Source organism: Lynx canadensis, chromosome A2, assembly GCF_007474595.2.
Source record: "Lynx canadensis isolate LIC74 chromosome A2, mLynCan4.pri.v2, whole genome shotgun sequence".
Classification (NCBI taxonomy): Eukaryota; Metazoa; Chordata; class Mammalia; order Carnivora; family Felidae; genus Lynx; species Lynx canadensis.
In genome coordinates, this window is record NC_044304.2 from 20,023,435 (window position 1) to 20,043,557 (window position 20,123).

General features: G+C 48.5%; 2 protein-coding genes across 8 annotated transcripts in view; one reads left to right on the forward strand and one right to left on the reverse strand.

Moving 5' to 3' along the window:
- Positions 1-1,487: 1,487 nt before the first annotated feature.
- RBM15B (RNA binding motif protein 15B) lies at positions 1,488-6,738 on the forward strand. The gene has a single exon (XM_030306899.1). The coding sequence runs from the start codon at positions 1,550-1,552 to the stop codon at positions 4,244-4,246; it is 2,697 nt and encodes an 898-aa protein (XP_030162759.1). The 5' UTR covers positions 1,488-1,549; the 3' UTR covers positions 4,247-6,738.
- A 1,323-nt stretch (positions 6,739-8,061) lies between these two features.
- DCAF1 (DDB1 and CUL4 associated factor 1) overlaps positions 8,062-20,123 on the reverse strand; it is an 81,895-nt gene continuing 69,833 nt past the window's right edge. Inside the window, exons 23-25 of one of the 7 annotated variants that reach the window (XM_030306892.1) lie at positions 19,174-19,179; positions 13,285-13,537; positions 8,062-9,046 (exon numbers count right to left, since the gene is read on the reverse strand). In XM_030306892.1, the coding sequence (XP_030162752.1) occupies positions 8,988-9,046; positions 13,285-13,537; positions 19,174-19,179 (318 nt within the window). In that variant the 3' untranslated portion in view covers positions 8,062-8,987. Of the gene's footprint in view, positions 9,047-13,284; positions 13,538-14,128; positions 14,446-19,173; positions 19,183-20,123 lie in introns of those variants that run through there. The other 6 variants (XM_030306891.1, XM_030306893.1, XM_030306897.1 and 3 more) reach the window with 6 other exon arrangements.

A 20,123-nucleotide genomic window follows, 5' to 3' on the forward strand; every position in this document is an offset into this window, starting at 1 on the left:
CAAGAAAGACTTCAGTCTTCCTTTTTTGCAGTTTATTTATACAGTTGCTAAATTCAGTTTGCCTACACAGGCCTTGTCACAGCCTGCAGTGGCATCCACTAGTGCAGTGGCCCCACATCTTGCACATCTGCAACACAACGTCTAAGAGGAAAGCAAGGCTGAGCCACTTCTCAGGCCAAGACTTCCTTGTTTTGGAGAATGAGCTGTTAGGATCTGACAAGCGCAGTGTCTTGAGCCCCTTACAGGCACTGGGAAAATCCACAGCTAAAGGCAGAAGCCTTAGGAGATGGATGGCCATGGCCTATAGGCCACACTGAACACAAGAACAGGGAAAACAGCAACCGCTCCCACTGTAGGGCTGACCCCCGAGGTTATCTATGAAAGGGTTAACTCGTCCCTTCTGGAAGTGTAGGTCAGTTCTGGCAATGTTACAGGTGTTTTCGTGTAAGCTTTCCCCCTTGCACCTGCCTCAGCTGTTCCAGGAGTGGTTTATTTATGGTTGTGGGAGGAGGAGGAGCTGGTAGGCTTTAACCCACCCCACAGTTGCCTTGCTGAAGTTGGGTCAGGTTCTGCAATGCTTCCAACAGCTCTCGGGGGAATGAAGCCATCCTGAGGGGGCTTGGGCGCCTGGGCAGAATTCATTCCACCCACCCCACTGGCCCCACATCTCGCCTGGAGGTGAACAGAAGGGCACTGGTCAGCCAGAGGTAAGCGTGGCAAGCTGTGGTAACTACTGGATTTGGCTTTGTCTTCACCCATGGCTCCGTGGCCCTGTCCTTACAGCCCACTGTCTGCTCAGGTGGCTGCAGCAGAGGGTGGGCCCAGTGGCGCCAAGGAGCCTATTCCCACTTGGTAAACGGCAGGTTTGCTGGCTCGCCTGCCAGGTCTGGCCTTGTGCATTCAGAGCCCATGGCCTCGCGGCCTTTACGACGATCACTGCATAGGATACCAGAACGCTGAGGATGCCTGTTCTGTGGGCGGTGGGTCCTGGACGGGTCCTACGGAGGTTCTCGCGCCTGTCCATTCCGGACCCTAGTCGGGAGACGGCCGTGGTGGGGATTTGGGGGAGGCCACGTAAAGAGCCACTGGGTTAAGACCCGGGAGCCCGGCGCCCACAGACGCTGCCACTCCTACTCCACGCGTCGTGGGACACCCAGGGCCCGCAGCCCACGGGGCTCAGAGTCAGTGCAAGCCAGCCTGGCTCTCAGGAGGGCCATGAATTTCCGCGTAGCCCAGAGCCTTGGCCGCGGGGTGGCGTCAGAGCTCACTTTCAAGACCACCCGGGGTCACGTGGCACGGAGAGGCGCCGTCCGATGACGTATGCCGGCGCAGCTCTCGCCCCGCCCGCCGCCGGGTCACGTGACAGTCCCGCGCAGCCTGATAACGCGACGCCCGGCCCCTGGGCGCTGCTCCCGCCCCGCCCCGCTGCCACCGCCGCGCCGAGTCCTTTTGTCCAAGATGGCGGCGCCGGGGGCGCTGCCTCCTCGGCCGCCGCCGCCGCCGCTGTGAGGGGCCTGCGGGCCGCCCGCCCGCCCGCTGCGCCGGCGCCATGAAGAGGCAGAGCGAGCGAGACTCGAGCCCAAGCGGGCGCGGCTCGTCATCGTCGGCCAAGCGGCCGCGGGAGCGCGAACGGGAGGCGGAGGCGGGCGGGCGGCGGGCAGCGCACAAGGCCTCGGGCGGCGCCAAGCATCCCGTTCCAACGCGGGCCCGCGACAAACCCCGCGGTAGCGGGGGCGGCGGGGGTGGGCATCGCGACGGCCGCGGCGCCGGGGACGCGAATCACCGTGCGAGCAGCGGCCGCTCCTCGGGCTCGGGCGCCGGCGGCGGGGGACGGGGCGGCAAGGCCTCCGGGGACCCAGGCGCTTCAGGTGCTTCGCCCCGCGCGTCTCCGCTGCCGCCACCTCCGCCGCCGCCCGGGACCGAGCCCGCGGGTCCCGGCTCGTCGGCGGCCGCACCTGAGTACAAGACGCTGCTCATCAGCAGCCTGAGCCCTGCACTGCCCGCCGAGCACCTCGAGGACCGGCTCTTCCATCAGTTCAAGCGCTTCGGTGAGATCAGCCTGCGCCTGTCGCACACGCCAGAGCTGGGCCGCGTGGCCTACGTGAACTTCCGGCATCCGCAGGACGCACGCGAGGCCCGCCAGCACGCCCTGGCCCGCCAGCTGCTGCTCTACGACCGGCCGCTCAAGGTGGAGCCCGTGTACCTGCGCGGCGGCGGCGGCGGCGGCAGCAGTGGTGGCGGCGGTGGGAGCAGCCGGCGAAGCAGCAGCAGCAGCGCTGCCGCCTCCACGCCGCCCCCAGGTCCCCCCGCCCCCGCGGACCCGCTAGGCTACCTGCCACTGCACAGTGGCTACCAATATAAGCAGCGCTCGCTGTCCCCCGTAGCCGCCCCGCCGCTGCGGGAGCCCCGTGCTCGCCACGCCGCCGCAGCCTTTGCCCTGGATGCTGCCGCCGCTGCCGCAGTGGGACTATCCCGGGAGCGGGCCCTGGACTACTACGGGCTTTACGACGATCGCGGGCGTCCCTATGGCTACCCGGCCGTGTGCGAGGAGGACCTGATGCCTGAGGACGACCAGCGCGCCACGCGCAACCTCTTCATCGGGAACCTGGACCACAGCGTGTCTGAGGTGGAGTTGCGGCGGGCCTTCGAGAAGTACGGCATCATCGAGGAGGTGGTCATCAAGAGACCTGCCCGTGGCCAGGGCGGTGCGTATGCCTTCCTCAAGTTCCAGAACTTAGACATGGCCCACAGGGCTAAGGTGGCCATGTCAGGCCGGGTGATTGGCCGCAACCCCATTAAGATAGGCTATGGCAAGGCCAACCCCACCACTCGCCTCTGGGTGGGTGGCCTGGGACCTAACACCTCACTGGCCGCTCTGGCCCGGGAGTTTGATCGCTTTGGGAGCATTCGAACCATTGATCACGTCAAGGGAGATAGCTTTGCTTACATCCAGTATGAGAGCTTGGATGCAGCCCAGGCTGCTTGTGCAAAAATGAGGGGCTTTCCCTTGGGTGGTCCAGACCGAAGGCTGCGCGTGGATTTTGCCAAAGCAGAGGAGACTCGATATCCCCAGCAGTACCAGCCCTCACCCCTCCCCGTGCATTATGAGCTGCTGCCGGATGGATATACCCGGCACCGAAACCTGGATGCTGACCTGCGGGTGCGGGATAGGACCCCCCCACACCTCCTGTACTCAGACCGAGACCGGACCTTTTTGGAAGGGGACTGGACCAGCCCTAGTAAAAGCTCTGACCGGCGAAACAGCTTGGAGGGCTACAGCCGCTCGGTGCGCAGCCGGAGTGGGGAACGCTGGGGAGATGGGGACCGGGGCCTGCCCAAGCCCTGGGAGGAGAGGCGGAAGCGGAGGAGCCTTTCCAGTGACCGCGGGAGGACAACCCACTCCCCTTACGAGGAACGGAGCAGGACCAAGGGTGGTGGGCAGCAGGTGGACCGGGGCTCTGATCGCACTCCTGAGCGCAGCCGTAAGGAGAACCACGCCAGTGACGGGACCAAGGAGTCAAGCAGCAATTCTCTCAGCAACAGCAGACATGGGGCTGAGGAGCGGAGTCACCACCACCACCATGAGGCTCCAGACTCTTCCCACGGGAAGAAAACACGAGAGAGCGAGCGCAATCATCGGACCTCTGAGGCTGAGCCCAAGCCTCTGGAAGAGCCAAAACACGAGACCAAAAAGCTCAAGAATCTTTCTGAGTATGCCCAGACACTGCAGCTGGGTTGGAATGGGCTCCTAGTGTTGAAAAACAGTTGCTTCCCGACATCTATGCACATCCTAGAGGGGGACCAAGGGGTTATCACCGGCCTCCTCAAAGATCACACTTCTGGGAGCAAGCTGACCCAGTTGAAGATCGCCCAGCGCCTGCGACTGGACCAGCCCAAGCTCGATGAGGTCACACGGCGCATCAAGCAGGGGAGCCCCAATGGCTATGCAGTGCTTCTAGCCACCCAGGCAACCCCCAGCGGGCCTGGCACTGAGGGGATGCCCACGGTGGAGCCAGGCCTACAGAGGCGGCTTCTCAGGAACCTGGTCTCCTACTTGAAACAGAAGCAGGCCGCGGGGGTGATCAGCCTGCCGGTGGGTGGTTCCAAGGGCAGAGACAGCACGGGCATGCTCTATGCCTTCCCGCCCTGTGACTTTTCACAGCAGTACCTCCAGTCAGCACTGAGGACATTGGGCAAGCTAGAAGAAGAACACATGGTGATAGTTATAGTAAGAGACACTGCCTAGCCCAGACCTGTTTCCAGCTCCGCATTTGTGTCACAAAAGCAGTCATTTTAAAATCTGATTCCCCACCTCCTACTCCCTTGGTTTGAATTCTCTGCTGGGTTATTTTGGTTCATTTGGTGGGGGACCAGAGTCCTGACCCCTACCAACACTAAGTTCTTAGATTTTTGAGGGTTTTTTTTTACAGCGATGAGCAAAGGGACTCCTGTCACATTGATTTCTAGTGTACAAGATACTGTCTGCTGTGTTCTGTATTTTTTTATTTTTTGACTAACTGTATGGAAAGTTGTCAGTAAAGCCTTTGTCAGAGGATGGATTTTTAATCCTGTTCAGAGTCTTGGTTTAATCAAGTTTTTCCCCACTGCACACAAATGCGCCATCTTTGCGGCACTGGTGTAGCTCAGAGTTCTGATGGATTGTCCGCTCTCAGTCCCTCAGCTCTTTGGGCTGAGTCAGGACTGCGTTCACATTTTTAACCTTGGCTGAGAGCAGGTGGGCTTCAATTTGCCTCTGGACCCTACCTTGCCTGGCTGAGCAAAGCCCATGCAAAGGAAAGGGGTGAGCCTAAGGTCTATAACCAGCAGCTGTGGTAGTTTTGGAGTTTTTGTTCTCTTGCCCTAAACGTGCGTGTTCATCCACTTGAGGTGTAGCTGTTGGACAAGGTGCCCGATCTTGAGGTCTTTTTGCGAGCCGGTAGTCTAGCAGTTGTGTGGTCTTGTAGTCATGGGGAAGAACAGTGTAATATTGGTGCCAAGGGGCCTCGTTCCCACATATCCACGCAGGCTCCCCCTCTTGTTCAGCCTCGCAGCCTTAATGTGGCAGCCCAGGAATGCTCAGTTGGAGACCGAGCTGCCTCAAACTCCCAGGGACACTAGAGGCCAGATGTCAGAATGGAGGGTGACAGGAAGCTTCTCTGGGCTAATTCTTGAACTTGACCCAATGTTTGTGAATTCTGGTTCTTCCTTTGGTTATTCGTGGCTGATTGTCAAAGGAACAGGCCTCTGCCCAGTAACTAGAGCTTTTGTGAGGGACATTGAATCCCCAGACGGAAGAATTTTTGCAATGCTGCAAGGGAACATGATGGGTTAGGAGGATGCTCTTAACTGGCTTACCTGTTTCTCAGGTGCAAGGTAAGAGAGAGTGCCTCAGCCTCTTGCCCTGCTGCTGAGGTGGAACCACTGGAAGAAAGGTGCTTCTGTGGGGAATGCGGTCACAGGTACCAAGCTTTTTGCTTGTTGGCTTGAATGGCTTTGACTAGCACTGCCCAAGCTAGGGGGCAATGTGGAGGCATCCTTGAGCTGGGAGGGACTCTTTAAAGAATTACTAATGCTGTCATCACTGGTCTCTAGTGAGGTCATAGGGCAAATGAAGCCAGCACCATTGGAGACCAGGGAGGGAAACCAGTCATACAGCAGTTGTCACCATGTCCCAAAAGGCTCATTGTCAGAGCTGAGGGACAGCAGAAGCCCCAGTAAGAGAAATGAACCCCCAAAAGGCCAGGAACTCTAGGTTCTGTGGGCCATGCCACTCTCCTGGCCTGACCCATTACCCCAGCTGGGGCAAGGCAACACAGGTGACAGCCAGATGTTTTGCGACAGTTGTGAAGTGGAGGCTGAGGCTCAGTGTATCCTGCATGGAGAATACATGCTTGTCCACAAGGACAATGAAGGAGGTGGCTTTTAGGGACCTTGGAGATTTAAAATGAACAGGGTAAGGTGCCTGGGCAAGTACTGCTCACTGGGCTAAAGCTGGTACTCATGAGAGAACAAGCATGTTCACAACAGAAAACCTTAACAAAGGAGGTGTTAAATGTGTTTATTTGTCTGTTTGTACTTGAGCTGTGGCAACACCTGCAGGGTATCTAAGCAAGTCTATGGGGGGGGGGGGGGGCAGCTGACCACAGCTCCACCATCCTGGGGTAGCTCATAATGCCAGGAGTGGCCCTTATCTTGTTCAGAGCAAGCGAGGTAGGGGTGACCTGAAGGCACATCACAGGGCTTCCTGCAGATCTTCAAGAAATGCCTGGGTCACACACAGGCTAGAGGTGCCTTGCCCCTTAAGTCCCAAACTTCTTTGGGCTGATCCTTCACAGAGTGGGTGCTCAGAACCCAGAATACTACACCTCCTAGCATTCCCAGATGGAAACCTGGAGAAGACACTTCAACTCTTGACTTGTCCGCTCTTCAGGGATAGGTGTTCTCTGTTCCCAAAAGGAAATACAGAGTTTTAGTAAAGAGCCACGCCTACTGTGTGACCTTCCTCCTCCTCTTCCTTGGACCCTCTTCTCAACCACTTCCTTCCTTTGGCTCTTAAGACACAGCAGGTTCTGTGAACTTCTCTCAGGCCTTGGCCAGCACTAGTAAGGGTAAGTCAGGTGGTCAAGGCACTGGTTGATTTCAGACTGCCCCAGAGAGAACAATTTAACTGCAGGCATCAAGCACCTCCACCTGGGGGTTCGGATCCTCTCTGAGGGGTTGCTTTAAAAAAAAAAAAAATCAACCTGAGGCAAAAAAAAAAAAAAAAAAGTGAAGAAAAGTTTGCCTCCTCATTGGTTTCCTAGTATTGTACAGATTTCTTCCTAAGTGACTCCAATCTTAAGCCCTGGTATAGTAAGAAATAGGGCTGATGTCTCAAGCCTCTCAGGGCGCTTCCCTAAAGGCACGTTGTCAAGTCAACCAGAACTTTGCTTTCCTGCTGGAGGGCCTCATCTCCACCCCAGAGACCCGTAGGCACTCCCAAGAGCTGCCGGCAGAGTTTAGGGACACAGCCAGTGGCTCAGCTGAGTTCCTGTCTAGAATATAGCGCTTTTACTTTTGGCCTTTTAACCTGCTTTCTTCTGCATCCAGCACCAGCAGTCAAGGCTACACCACGGGTCAGGTGTTAGCAACCCACTAAAGCTGAGGCATGAAGCTGAGACCTCTGCTAAAGTACCAAGAGCTAGCTACCTGTCTGACACAGGCCCGCGTTTGTGTGTGTGACAAATTGTATGGTATTCCAAAGCCCGACAGGGCTCTGCCAGCCCCTGGTGAGTTTTAGCCATGTTGTCTTGCTTGTTTACTTCACAACCCAATTTGTCCCCTCTTGGCAAAGGGAGAAAAAAGTCTCTAGCCATGTGATACCTACATAATAGAAACCAAGAAGCTATTACTTGAGCGAACTCAAAGGAAGAGACAGGTCTGTTTACTGGGAAGGAAAGCAGGGTGAGGTGCGGTCAGTGAAAAGGTCAGAGCATGTGGCACTTCCCTGGCAGTAGCGCAGTTTTAACCAACCGCAGGCTGATTTTGGAGGCCCGAGACTGCATCTGCAAACCCAGGCTGCCCAAGCCCCCGCTGCCCCCAAACCGCCAAAAGTGAACAACTCCGGTCCGCTATCACTGTCCCTTGAGGAAACTGGTGACAGTCACCCACCCGACTATAGAGATGGCCAAAACGTTTTCACTCCTTAGCTTTGCCAGCATGTTTCTCCAAAACTCCCCAGGACCCCTAACTTGCCAGTTCCACCAAACACGTACGGCAGAGCTGCCTTCTTGAGTCAGTCTGGGACACAGAGATGTGCCCACGGTGGACAATGCCCAAGCCTCTCCTCCACCCCACGTGGTTGGTTCTCGGGCACAGACCGTTACTCCCTCTGGAGCACGGCTGCAGACCAGGTTTAGACACTGTGACTAAGCTACTTTTCTCCCCAGAGTGCTTTATTTGGGCAGAATGTGTTCTCACCGCCATCCTGGACTGCCTCTCCCAGAAGGCGTCTTCTCTACTGGCTGGCTAGAGCTGCAGGGAAAGGGACCATCACACTTTGGTAAAGAGAACAGGGAAAGGCCATGAACAAACAAAGACAGACTTGTAGTTTATTTTGTATTTTTTTTAAATAAATACACTTTACATTAAAGAAAAAAGGCCTTTGATTTGTAATTTCCACATTGGGGAGAAAGGGAAGAAAAAAATTTTTGAAAAACAATCACAAAGAAAAATAGAGGGAGTGAACTTATATCCTAAGTTCCCTCAACTCCACAAAACCAATATCCACAACGACCTTGCTGCCCCCAAACCATGAAGGTGGGTGAACCTGGGCATTTACTCAGCAAACAAGCAGTGCCTTCCTCCCCACCTCGGGCACGAAGGAAAGCAAATTAACCTGACAGCATATGAGGCAACAAAACAGGTTAAAAAATCATATATTATATTTATAATAAAATATTCTTAATCCTTATCAATTTAAGAAACCACGATTTTCCTTTTCATTTAAATACGTATGTAAAAATGCCTCTGTATTGTTCTTTAGACATCATTTTCTTCCATAGAAAATGAAGTGCAGGGACAAGAGACCTGGTGGATATAAGTTCATACCCTCAGTTATAAATGCCTGTTTTTTTTTTTCTTTTTAAGTTTTATAAAAAACTATTTCTTGTTCTTTAAGTAAAGAACGTTATACAAAGAAAATATATTGTGAAATAACCCCAGAGACATGTTTCCCCCCCCCCCCCCCGCCCTTGAGGAAAGAGCTGTCCATCCTAGGAGAAGGGGGGAAGCAGAATAGGGCCTAAACCCTGTTGTCTTTTTGTGGTTGTTATTGTTTTAGAAGGACCCTCAGATTCCAGTGAGGCTCTCTAAGCCATATTCCTCTGAATGCAGGGCATGCAGTTCCTTAAAAGACAGCCCTGGGAGATGGGGAAGGGAAGGTGTTCTGAATTCATCTGACTCAGTTTCTCGCCTGTCAAGAATGTCTTCCACATGATGATGGTCCCTCACTCATTCAGAGATAAGATGATGTCATCTTCCAAATCAGAGTTGTCAGAGCTGTCCGCTGAAAGGGAAGAAGACAGAGAGACTAGGTTATGCACTAGGCTTACAGGAAGCTTTTAGGAAGGAAACACCTACATACACACATTTATGCTTGAGCAGAGTTAACTGCCAGTTTCCAGAAAGAAGAAAACACAACAATTAACTACTTGGAGCTGGCTCTGGAGAATTTACTTGTTGGCAACAGTGGGCACCCTGGGGCCTTTTACTCTCGTGCCTTTCAAAGGGCCTGGATGCAATGCTCTCTGCTTTCTAGAGGTGCTTCCTGCTGGGGGCGGGGGGCGGGGGGGGGTTGGCTAAAGGGACAGGGCAAGCCCTGAAGCTTCTGCATAGCTGCAAAGGGGCAGGGCTGAGGGAGTAATGACTGAGCCCTTTGGCCTTGTGTCCTTCAGGGATGGGTGCACAGGCCTGCCCGATCCCCCTAGGACTACTAAAAAGGGAGTCCAAGCCCAAGCAAGAGTGAGATTTCTCTTAAACTCTCAACAACTCTCTTATCAAAGACCTCATAAGGGTAGAGACTGTCAACCTAGGATTCATTCCTCTGTAAGTTCTGAATATAATCAGCAGGGAACAAGCTCCCAGAAAGGTACAGGCCAGCATGCAGCAACACCAGAGGAGGAGTACCTAGAAACTCTAGGTTGGAGACCAGCAGGGAGTAGCTATGACACCGTGGAAGGTGGCACCGTGTCTCTGGCACAGGAGGAGCACTCCGCTTGACCATCGGCCTTCTCAGGCAGTGAATAGACCACATTAACACCTCTGGAAGGATCCACTGAGGAATGAAACTAGGCAAAAGAACCTTCAAAATGAGGTAGATACACCATTGTCTGGCTGATCAAGATTGGAGGGAAACATAGTACCTAGGCTCCTAAGGACTCTAGTACTTGCTGAAGGAAGGTGAGGGAAAGGTCTTGGTGCCCCCGTTGATTACAGTTCAGGAAGCCATGAGACCTTTTTAACAAGGTCTCCAAGGAAGTAGACAGATTGTGAGCGGGAGCCTTGCAAATGCCCACAGGCTGTGGAGTTCCCACATAGAGAGGGACACCAATGGTTCCAAAAAATTCCCCATCAGCCTTTCCCAGATACCTGAGAACTCTCAGGAAAGCTGAGGCAAGAACAATGCATGTTCCCAAACCTTCCTTCATTCACTACAATCTCCTTTACAAAGAAAACTGAAGTGGATAAAATGAAACCAGCAAACAGACGGCTGTGATACAAAAAGCCCTGAATGTAAACAAGAGAGGTAACTGGAAAAGTCAGTGCTTCTGGGCCTACAAGGGCACAAGCACGACCCGACTACTGGTGAGGAACAGGGATGTCAGGGCAGGAAGATCAGAGAACTAACATCTGAGCTGAACCAAACGGCCTTGTCAGCTTCCCTGCTGCAAGAACTCCAGGAGGAAGCGCCAACAGAAAAAGGTAGGGCCTGCTCTCCACAGCCAAGCACAGCACTGTGTCCCAGCTGTGGCAGACCTCCAGGGAGTCCCCTAGTGCTCCTGTGATGTATGATCCAACAATGCCAGACCGCCTGCCTGACACCTGACCGTCAGCTGTGCAGCTGCTAAGAGCTTAACAACTGTGCCTCACATCTAAGGAGTATAAATGCAGCTGCACAAGGACTGAGACACAATCTTTAAGCAAATCAGGCACAGGGTCTGAGAGAAGCTTCAGGGCCTGGGTGCAGACTCCATTCTTGGTGGTCAGGTGAAAGGACATCTTTCTCTAGCTTCCTTAGCCTCTTCTCACCCTCACGTGTTGAAGAGCCCCAACCCCAGACTCTGGTCAGGACCTCTCCTTCTGAAAGACCCTCTGAGGCAAAGGCAGTCTAGATGTAAAAAAATCAATCCCTGCAGTGTTTAACCTGCTGCCTCTACAACACACGAGCTTTTGGGGAAAGCAGAACTGACTGCAACACAGAAACACACAAGACTTCAGCGTCAAGGTGTTTTCTCTTCCTAGGGCTGGGGCTCTGCATGTGAAACTGATCATTGGCTCTCTATAGGACCTGGGCCTAGCAAAGTTATGGGGTGGCACAGGGCTGTGGTTTTCAATAGTCTCAGTGACTTTCATCACATCCTAAAACGGCTACTACATGAGCTCAGAAAGGTTAAGAGCTAATCTGAGTAGCTCCCTCTGCTCTGCTGTAAACTCTGGGGCGGGGCCGGGGGGTGCGGGTTGTTCTCTACAAAACAGACAGCAATGCAGTACATGCTATATCCATGCTGCCTCCATATCACCACCTCTGTTCTGGAGCCCAAGCTGAAATGTCCTCAAGTTGTCGACTATTACAGCATATTCACATCATAAATATTCCCACCAAAATAAAGTAATATTCTCATTGCTAAAAGAATTAAGGTTCTCCAGATTACCTCTTGGGCCTGAAGGAATTTCCTAAAGAGTTAATAAAGGAGGCAGTAATTTTACAGGCCAAAAACAAATTTAGTGGCTTTATATTCAAGAATAAAAAAATGAGTGACCATCTCATGTCAGGAGCACCGCTGCCAGCTGCACTCCTGGCCTTGTTACTTGTAATTGAAGGAAACACAACTTGTACCCCATGTGGCACTATTCACAGATGACAAAAAGTTCACTAAAAATTGTCCTTTTACTCCCATCAATACTGTCATGTGTCCATGACCCTTAGTCCCTCTTACCTGGCTCTCTGACCATGGCTAGGGACAAGGCAAGTCCTCCTCCACTGAATCACCTCAACCTCCAATATAGAAAAATGGAAGCTGGTAAAGAGCAGACGAGCAGATAGAGAAGGCACTCCCTCCCAACCCCCACAGAGCCTCCTCAAAATACAACTTCACCAAGAGGATTTCTGTAACAAAGTCTCCCCTAAGCCAACTGCCTTCCATCTTGAAGGTTAGAAGCACATGTAAGATTTATCCCAAAGAAATTGGATTTGGGTCACTGTGGAATAGAATCTTTTATACGTATGTTTAAATATATACCGCAACCACCCTCTGCTTACACACACACACACACACACACACACACACACGTTCCTCCTACCACCAAACGCCAATGATTATAAAAACCAAGCAACTACTATGAAGACGCTTGGCATAAGTTGGGCCTAGGCCAGCACATAGTATTTCCTGTAAATGAATTTCATGTAAATGTTCTGCATCTGTGCTGTTCGATATGGTAACCACATGTGGCTGCCAAGTACTTCAATTGTGGACATGAATGAGGAAATGAATTTTTAATTTAATTAAAATTTTAATGGCTGCATGTGGTTAGTAGCCACCATATTAGGCATAATACCTGCCATAGTTGTGAGAATGCTGGCCGGGTTAGCTACATGAATATGGCTGGGTATCAGAGAGACTGCTCCCCAGTCAGCCAGGATAGCACAAGGAAGAACCAGGACCACAGCAAGTGCGTCACTGTCAACAGGCAGCCAGATACGTCCTCTTGAAATGGGTAGAGTATAATTGCAGAGCCAGCAAACTCTTAGAACTAACAGCTGGTTTATTTGGGATTCATTAGCATGGTCAGGGGTCAACTTCAGAAACTTGTCCTAAAGAGAAATTAGTAGGAAAATTAGAGGTTGTTCTTGATAACTTTGAGCCGGGGGCAGAGCAGGGGATGAGTGGGCAAAACAGAAGCCAAAGAGAAACATTTGTTGCCTAGCCTCTAAGAAGCCTTAGGCAAAAGCACAGGAAAAGATTCCAACACAAGAGAGCTTTTACTTCTTCGTAACTTTAAAAAGGAGGAGGCACAGCACCCCCACAAGCAGCTGCTGACTCCGGCTCTGCCCCTCAGGAAGAACTACATTCTAAGGCTAATCCTCTAAAGCAGAAATCAACAGACTATGTGGCCCACTGGCCAAACCAAGCCCACCATGCATGTTTGTAAATAAACTTTTACTTCTGAATCAGAGCCACAATCATTAAATTATGTCTTGTGTCTGGCTGCTTTTACACTACAACAGCAGAGCTGAAGAGCTGCAAGAGACACCATATGGCCCACAAAGCATAAAATATTTGTCCAGCCTTTAAGAAAAAGTTTGCCAACCTCTGTTTTACAGATGAGATAATAGCCTTTTAGTTACACAGCCTGGTGAAAGCAGAGGATTGGAGATGCGAAATCGCTTTTCCTCAAGGTGCCAGAGTGGTGAATCTATAGTTAGGGGGCACAGAACCCTGGTGTGGCTTGCTGGCTGGGAGGGTGCAGGGAAGGGACCTCTCCTTGGGTACCAAGATTCAGCTTCAGGGCCAGCCCTACACTTACTGTCCCCCAGGATCAGTTCCACTTCCTCGTCCGCATCAGAGTCCTCGTCCTCCCCATCCTCTCCCTCCTCTAGAAGGTTCGCTAGCTCCTCGTCAGAGGGAGAAAAGTCATTGTCCCCATCCTCCCCTGCGTTCTCGTTGTTGTCATCCTCCTCCAACTCCGCCTCCAGCAACTGGTCAGTGTCAAGCTCATCTAGATCATCAGTGTCGTCATCATCTTCATCGTCATCTTCTTCCTCCTGTTCTTCCTCTTCCTGGTAAGAGAGCATGAGGTCCATTAAGAAAACACAGAGGCCTAAGCCCATGTGGGCCACATGGGGAATCTTTCCCTCCTTCTCAAAGGACAGGGGAGGAAACTGTCAGGAGAGACAGTGGTAATCTAGATAATCTAATGAAGACTGAGACGGGCCAGACATGTTCCCCAAGATTCTCAAAGCACCTCTCAGATGAGGATTACTGGTCACTCCACAAAGGCATTACTGGTCACACAGCCCTTACCCAAGAAAACACACAACTCACCTCACAGAGGTCTTTGCCAGCAGCATTCTAGGTTCCTAAATAACTAATAACAAAACCCAGGAGGCGCTTCTCTCTCTCTCTTGCGTCAACCAAACCAAGTAAAATCAGTTGGGGCACTGGAACAAAAGCTTCTACTAGAATCTAAAAAGCAATGCTTTAACAAGACAGAGAAAGAACACAGCTGCTGAGTCAGCTCCTAAGCCCTTCAAGTTCTTGCCCTTGCTCTTATAACCAAGGATGTGATCATCTAATAGTCCAACAAAACTGACTTTTACAATACAGAATATAACAGATACCCACATTTTCGGTTATAAGCCGCACACAAAAACACACAAAAGTATGTTAGAGAAACCATCCTTCCTTTCACATTCTTAAGAGAGCTTTCCAAGGCAGGAAAACTACCAGAAAACTAACAAAATACTTGGTTCTGGGTACCCTGAGCTTTGTAAAGGATACATTCTGGCATCTGCCAGAGTTCAACTAGAATTCAAATTGTGTCCTCTCCTGCTTGAAAGGAAACCAAGACACCTCTGCTTTGATAAGGATGACAGGTGTTCCAAGTAAATGTAACCAACATTCACTTATCCTTCTGCTCAAACACCAACTGTCAACCTTGCCAGTAGCAAAGCGCTTCTTCTAATTCCTGCAATAAAATATAAAATTCACTTAATTGCCCTAATGAAAGCCAAGAAAGAACAAGCCCAACATGCACAGAAAAAAATATGTAGAACACATTTTTAAAAGTGCTGCTATATGGCAATCACTTAAAAACCAAAAATTCTGTGCTCATTTGGCCACTAGAGTTCATCAACTATAATGTAAATTAGGCTCACTCACATTCAGCAGAGTAGCCCTGCTTTACGGACTTTTGATAATTTTGGAACCATCCTTTAGAGACATTTTGACATACTGTTTGACCCAGTGACTTGGACTTTTCAACAATTTCTGGCAGCTATATGGGAAAAACTAATCCCTTTAAATACTCAGTAATCCTAAGGCCTGTACAAACGTGTATATGGTCTAGACCAGAGTTTGTATGCGACTGTGTGTGAAAGCACACAACAGCCTGGTAACAGTGTTCCCACAGCCTTGGCCACATATCACCTCCACAAGGATGGCTAAGTAAGCATTCATCCACTGAAAAAGTGCTGAGAGTGCCTGGAGGCAGTAATGACAAACTGGGACACAGACAAGCTCCTTAGCCGCTACAAACACATGAGCTCATACAAATACTGGGAGAAGGCAGAAGGGTCAAAATTCAGGGAAATAATCCAAAGTGCTTACCAAATTACAACTCTTGCCTCTTTTTTCCAGGCATATTTTCATGGCCTTGACCAAAATTAGTTTAATCCATTAATAAAGTACCACAGTTAAAAACAAGTACATTAAAGAAGAGAATATCCGGGGCGCCTGGGTGGCTCAGTTGGTTAAGCGGCCGACTTCGGCTCAGGTCATGATCTCACGGTCCGTGAGTTCAAGCCCCGCGTCGGGCTCTGTGCTGACAGCTCAGAGCCTGGAGCCTGTTTCAGATTCTGTGTCTGCTCTCTCTGACCCTCCCCCGTTCATGCTCTGTCTCTCTCTGTCTCAAAAATAAATAAACGTTAAAAAAAAAAAATTTTAAAAAGAAGAGAATATCCAAAGCCCTGTGTTTCTTAAGCCTCTATGGGACAATATATAAAATTTAAGACGGCATAATTTTTTATTTTTGATTCTAAAATTAATACATAGTTACTGATATGCGTGTTTGGCATTATTTAAAGACTATGGGACAGGCAAAAATGCCCAGGCTTTGGGATCAAACACGCCTGGGTTAGAATCCTGACTTTGCCAATTACATGTTATGTAAACCTAGGCAATTTACATAAATTTTCAATGTCCCATAACTTTCAAAGGTCTACTGTTGAGTGGTTATGTAAAAGGTCACACTGTTCAAACAGTTATCTGTTAGCCAGCAAATTTCAGAAGGCCATTCGCTTTCATTTCTAAAGACATCAAAGCCTAGCTGATCCAAGAGAACTGCGAAAAACCTCCTAAATCAAAAGCAATCCTAGAAAATAAGTCACTCAGAGTGTGAGCTCTGAACCACACATAACATTCCAAATTCCTCCAAAAGACTAAAAATCCAACCCATATTTAATCTTGATGTTGAAGAAATAGTTTATATATATTCACCCCAGAAGGCCATGAGGTCTTATAGGAGGACCATGAAAGGGCAAGGGCAAGGAGTAGGAAGGGGAGCTGTACCTGCATCTCAAGTAAAACCCATCACTTCATCATTTATACTCTATGATTAATGGGGCGCCTGGGTGGCTTGGTCGGTTAAGCGTCTGACTTCAGCTCAGGTCATGATCTCACGGTCCGTGAGTTCGAGCCCCGCGTCGGGCTCTGTGCTGACAGCTCAGAGCCTGGAGCCTGTTTCAGATTCTGTGTCTCCCTCTCTCTCTTGCCCCTCCCCTGTTCATGCTCTGTCTCTCTCTGTCTCAAAAATAAATAAACATTAAAAAAAATTAAAAAAAAAAAAAAAAAAAGATATACTCTATGATTAATGACCAACGCCGGTTTAATATATGTTGTTACACATGGATATAGCCATAAACTCACTTTCTAAATTTTAAATCTGAAACCCGAATCATGAAACAGCAGCTCACAAGATCTGTCCAAAATACTGTAGAATCTAATTCTGTGGCTGAACTCAATAGAAAGTCCAGGAAATAATTTTAGGAGCATTCTCTGCTGGTTTTAAGTACCTGGTTGGTAACATAAGCCCCTCTCCTTCAGTAGAAGCCAGCCTTCCACTCATGTTCCACACAGCGGTCCTCTCTGGATGTTGTTACCACAGTCACTCACTTCCCACCCCACACACCTAAACTTCCCTCACACTTCTCTCACTGGCTTCTCACCTTCTCTGAAGAGGGTAAGCTTGCATAAACCGAACTACTTCTCAATCCACATAGGCTCCACATTACTTCCACCTAAACCCTATTCTAGGTCTCTGGACCCACTGCCACCTGCTCAATCATTCCTTCACTCTGTCCCTCTTCCTCTAACACTGGACAGTATGGCTTCGGCCACTGAACCCAAAGTAGACTGATACAATACCTGACTTTGGGATGATTTACTCTGCTTCACAGAGCTGTTGTTAGGATTTGGGGGGGGGGGGGACATGTCTGCATGTACGCATAATAATCTCTTTGGAAAGTGCCTGGCATATATGAAGTGTTCAACAATAGTTTGTTTTTCCTATTATAAGGACGGAAACCTATTTCCTATTACAAGAAAAAGGAAGGCCTGAATGGTCAATGGTGGGGCTTCTCTATAGTGACTGACACCAATCCTGGCCTCTGCACTGGGTTTATCTGTACCAGGTCTCTTGCAGATTTCCTAGGCACACAGGTTCCTACAACTTTTATTTGTCTTTATATTTCCTAATTCCTAAATCTTGAACTCTCAGACAGCTCTACCCATTCGTACCACAGAAGTTTAAAATCTCTTAATTCTAAAACTGAATTCAAAGCATCTCTAAACCTAGTACCTTTTCCATACTTCTCCCAGTTAGCAGGTGAAAAATCTCATATATCTTTCACTTCTCCCACTCCTATGGCTTCACATCCAGTTGACTATAGTGTTTCCCACAAATCTCAGGTCCCCAGGACTCCCTCCTACCCACTCTCCTTACACTCACCAACCACATTCTCCCTCCTGCTGTCCATCTCTGGTCTCTCCAGCTATGGTTATCCCATCCCAGATCCAAAACCCCAGGAGCCCCATAAACACGTCCATGTTCCAGAATTACAACAGAAGCACTATTTACTGAACATTTTTCTAATGCCAACTTCTGTGAATCTCAATTTCTTATTAAAGAGGTGATTTAATTTAATTTAGTCAGTGACTCCTATTCAGATAATGATTCTCAGAATCACCTGGGAAAAAGTTTTCCAAAATACATATTCCAGGCTGACAGAACTAACCTTTATGAATGAAGCTCACACAAGTGGATTTTGGAAAGGTTCCCCAGGAATTGTGAAGTGCACCCCCAATGAAGCACTGCACAAGATGTCCTCTGAAACACCTTCTAGTTCTAAAGTTCTACTTTTTTGCAATAATATACCCTATCCACAGACTCCTAATGACAGAACCAAAAAAGTAATTCCAGGTATTCCATTGACCTTCTCTGCTACATCCAATTGTCTTATACCCTAGGACTTAATGTGATTTTTTAAATTAGTGCAGCATTTGTGTCTAGACCATTCAAAATTCTTCTTGAATACATGTCTCTTTTTCAAGAGAAATAGCTTTTTGCCTGTATTACCATCAAAAATATAACCAACCTCTTAGAAAACCAAACCTCTGGTCATACTTTAAGAATAGTTAATCTTGGGGCACCAGGGTGGCTCAATTGGTTAAGCGTCCAACTTCAGCTCAGGTCATGATCTCATGGTCCGTGAGTTGTAGCCTCGCATCGGGCTCTGTGCTCACAGCTCAGAGCCTGGAGCCTGCTTCGGATTCTGTGTCTCCCACTCTCTCTGCCCCTCCCCCACTCATGCTCTGTCTCTCTCACTTTCAAAAATGAGTAAATGTTAAAAAAAAATTTTTTTAATATTAATAATAAGAATAGTTAATCTAGGGGCGCCTCGGCTCAGTCGGTTAAACATCCAACTCTTGGCTTCGGCTCAGGTCATGATCTCAATGGTTCATGAATTCAAGCCCCACATCGGGCTCTGTGCTAACAGTGTAGAGCCTGTTTGTGATTCTCTCTCATCTCTCTCTCTGCCCCTACCTCACCCACATTCTCTCTCTCGTAAATAAATAAACTGAAAAAAAAAAAAAATTAATTAATTAATTAAAAAAATTAAAACAGTTCATCTAAAAACTAGGATAGTTTGGGGTACCTGGGTGGCTCAGTTAAAGGTCTGGTTCTTGATTTCAGCTCAGGTCATGATCTCACACTTCGTGAGTTTGAGCCCCATCAGGCTCTTCACTGACAGTGTGGAACCTGCTTGGGATTCTGTTTCCCTCTCTCTCAGTCCCTCCTCTGCTCACTCTCTTAAACATTTAAAAATCAAATACATACATACATAACCAGGATAGCTTTATAAAATGTAATTAAAACCTAAGCCTACTCTGTTGACATTCTAATGTGTCATATTTTTATAAAAGTTAAACTCCTGCTCCTCCTTTGGACACTTGCTCCTAGTGTTAACAATCATTAAAATAAAAGGTTTATTTCAGAGTCATAAACACTTGTGTTTTTCTCTCCTCATGAGCAGAATCTAATTCATGTACATTTTAAAAATTTAGGGGGAAAGAAAAAGGCCTTTCAGGAATCACTGACCAGGCTTATAGCAGGTGTGTAATCAGTAAAGACTCTTACCATCTGCTTCTAGGCAGTGCAGAACACACAGGAAGCACAGCACACAGTGTGTCCCAGATTCCAAAATGGAGTGGAGAAAAGAGAGCATTATTCCTTTTTAATTTAAGGTTAACTATAATTAGTTGAAATGTATTGCCTTTTCAAATTCTAGGAACAATTATCAATTAACTAATCTCTGGTTTTATAAGTATCCTAAAAGCCAACATCAAAGTTGACTGAATTGTTTTTTTTTAAATGACACAGACACCAAAATTCCAATGGGTAATATGAGCTTTCACAAATGACTGACTTATTTGTGCTTTCATCAAATGCCTGAAGGCTGGAGGACTAGCAACCTTAGGAACCAAATATTATGGATGTCAAACACATCATATATGTTTTCATTCAACAATATATTGATTCCATTCATCTCTTCTTGTTAATCTCCAAACTTATTTAAACATAAGTGTAAAAGACAACCATTTTTATGGTATGTAAATTATATCTCAATAAAGCTTTTTAAATAAATAGCTATTTAAACAGGTACTTTATGCTGGACCATTTTATCAGGTAGCAGCTGACCATTCATACCGCTGATTTTATTTTGCTAAAATGAAAAGGCAAATTCAAAGATGTCAGTCACAGGTGCCAGCATCCCTGAGCCATATAAGTCAGACCTGGGAAATCTGAGAAGACCTAAGAGCAGATATGTAGACTAGGACAAAACTTTGAATGGCAAATGACTTGTAAGAAAATTAATTCTCTAGTTTTAAAATTAGGTGAAGTGCACAAAGGAAAAATAGTTAAAAATAAAATCAAGCTGGCAGAGGAAAGACAGAAATCTGATGGCTGGTAAATACAGTAAAAACACTACTACAAGATTCCAGGAGGACATGTGAATCAACAGAATTCAGGTTACAAGGGGAACATGCTTGAACAGATATGGTCTATCCCACTAAAACATCTCTAAA

Coding starts and splice junctions, on each gene's coding strand:
- RBM15B (XM_030306899.1), top strand. CDS start 1,550: ATGAAGAGGCAGAGCGAGCGAGACTCGAGCCCAAGCGGGCGCGGCTCG.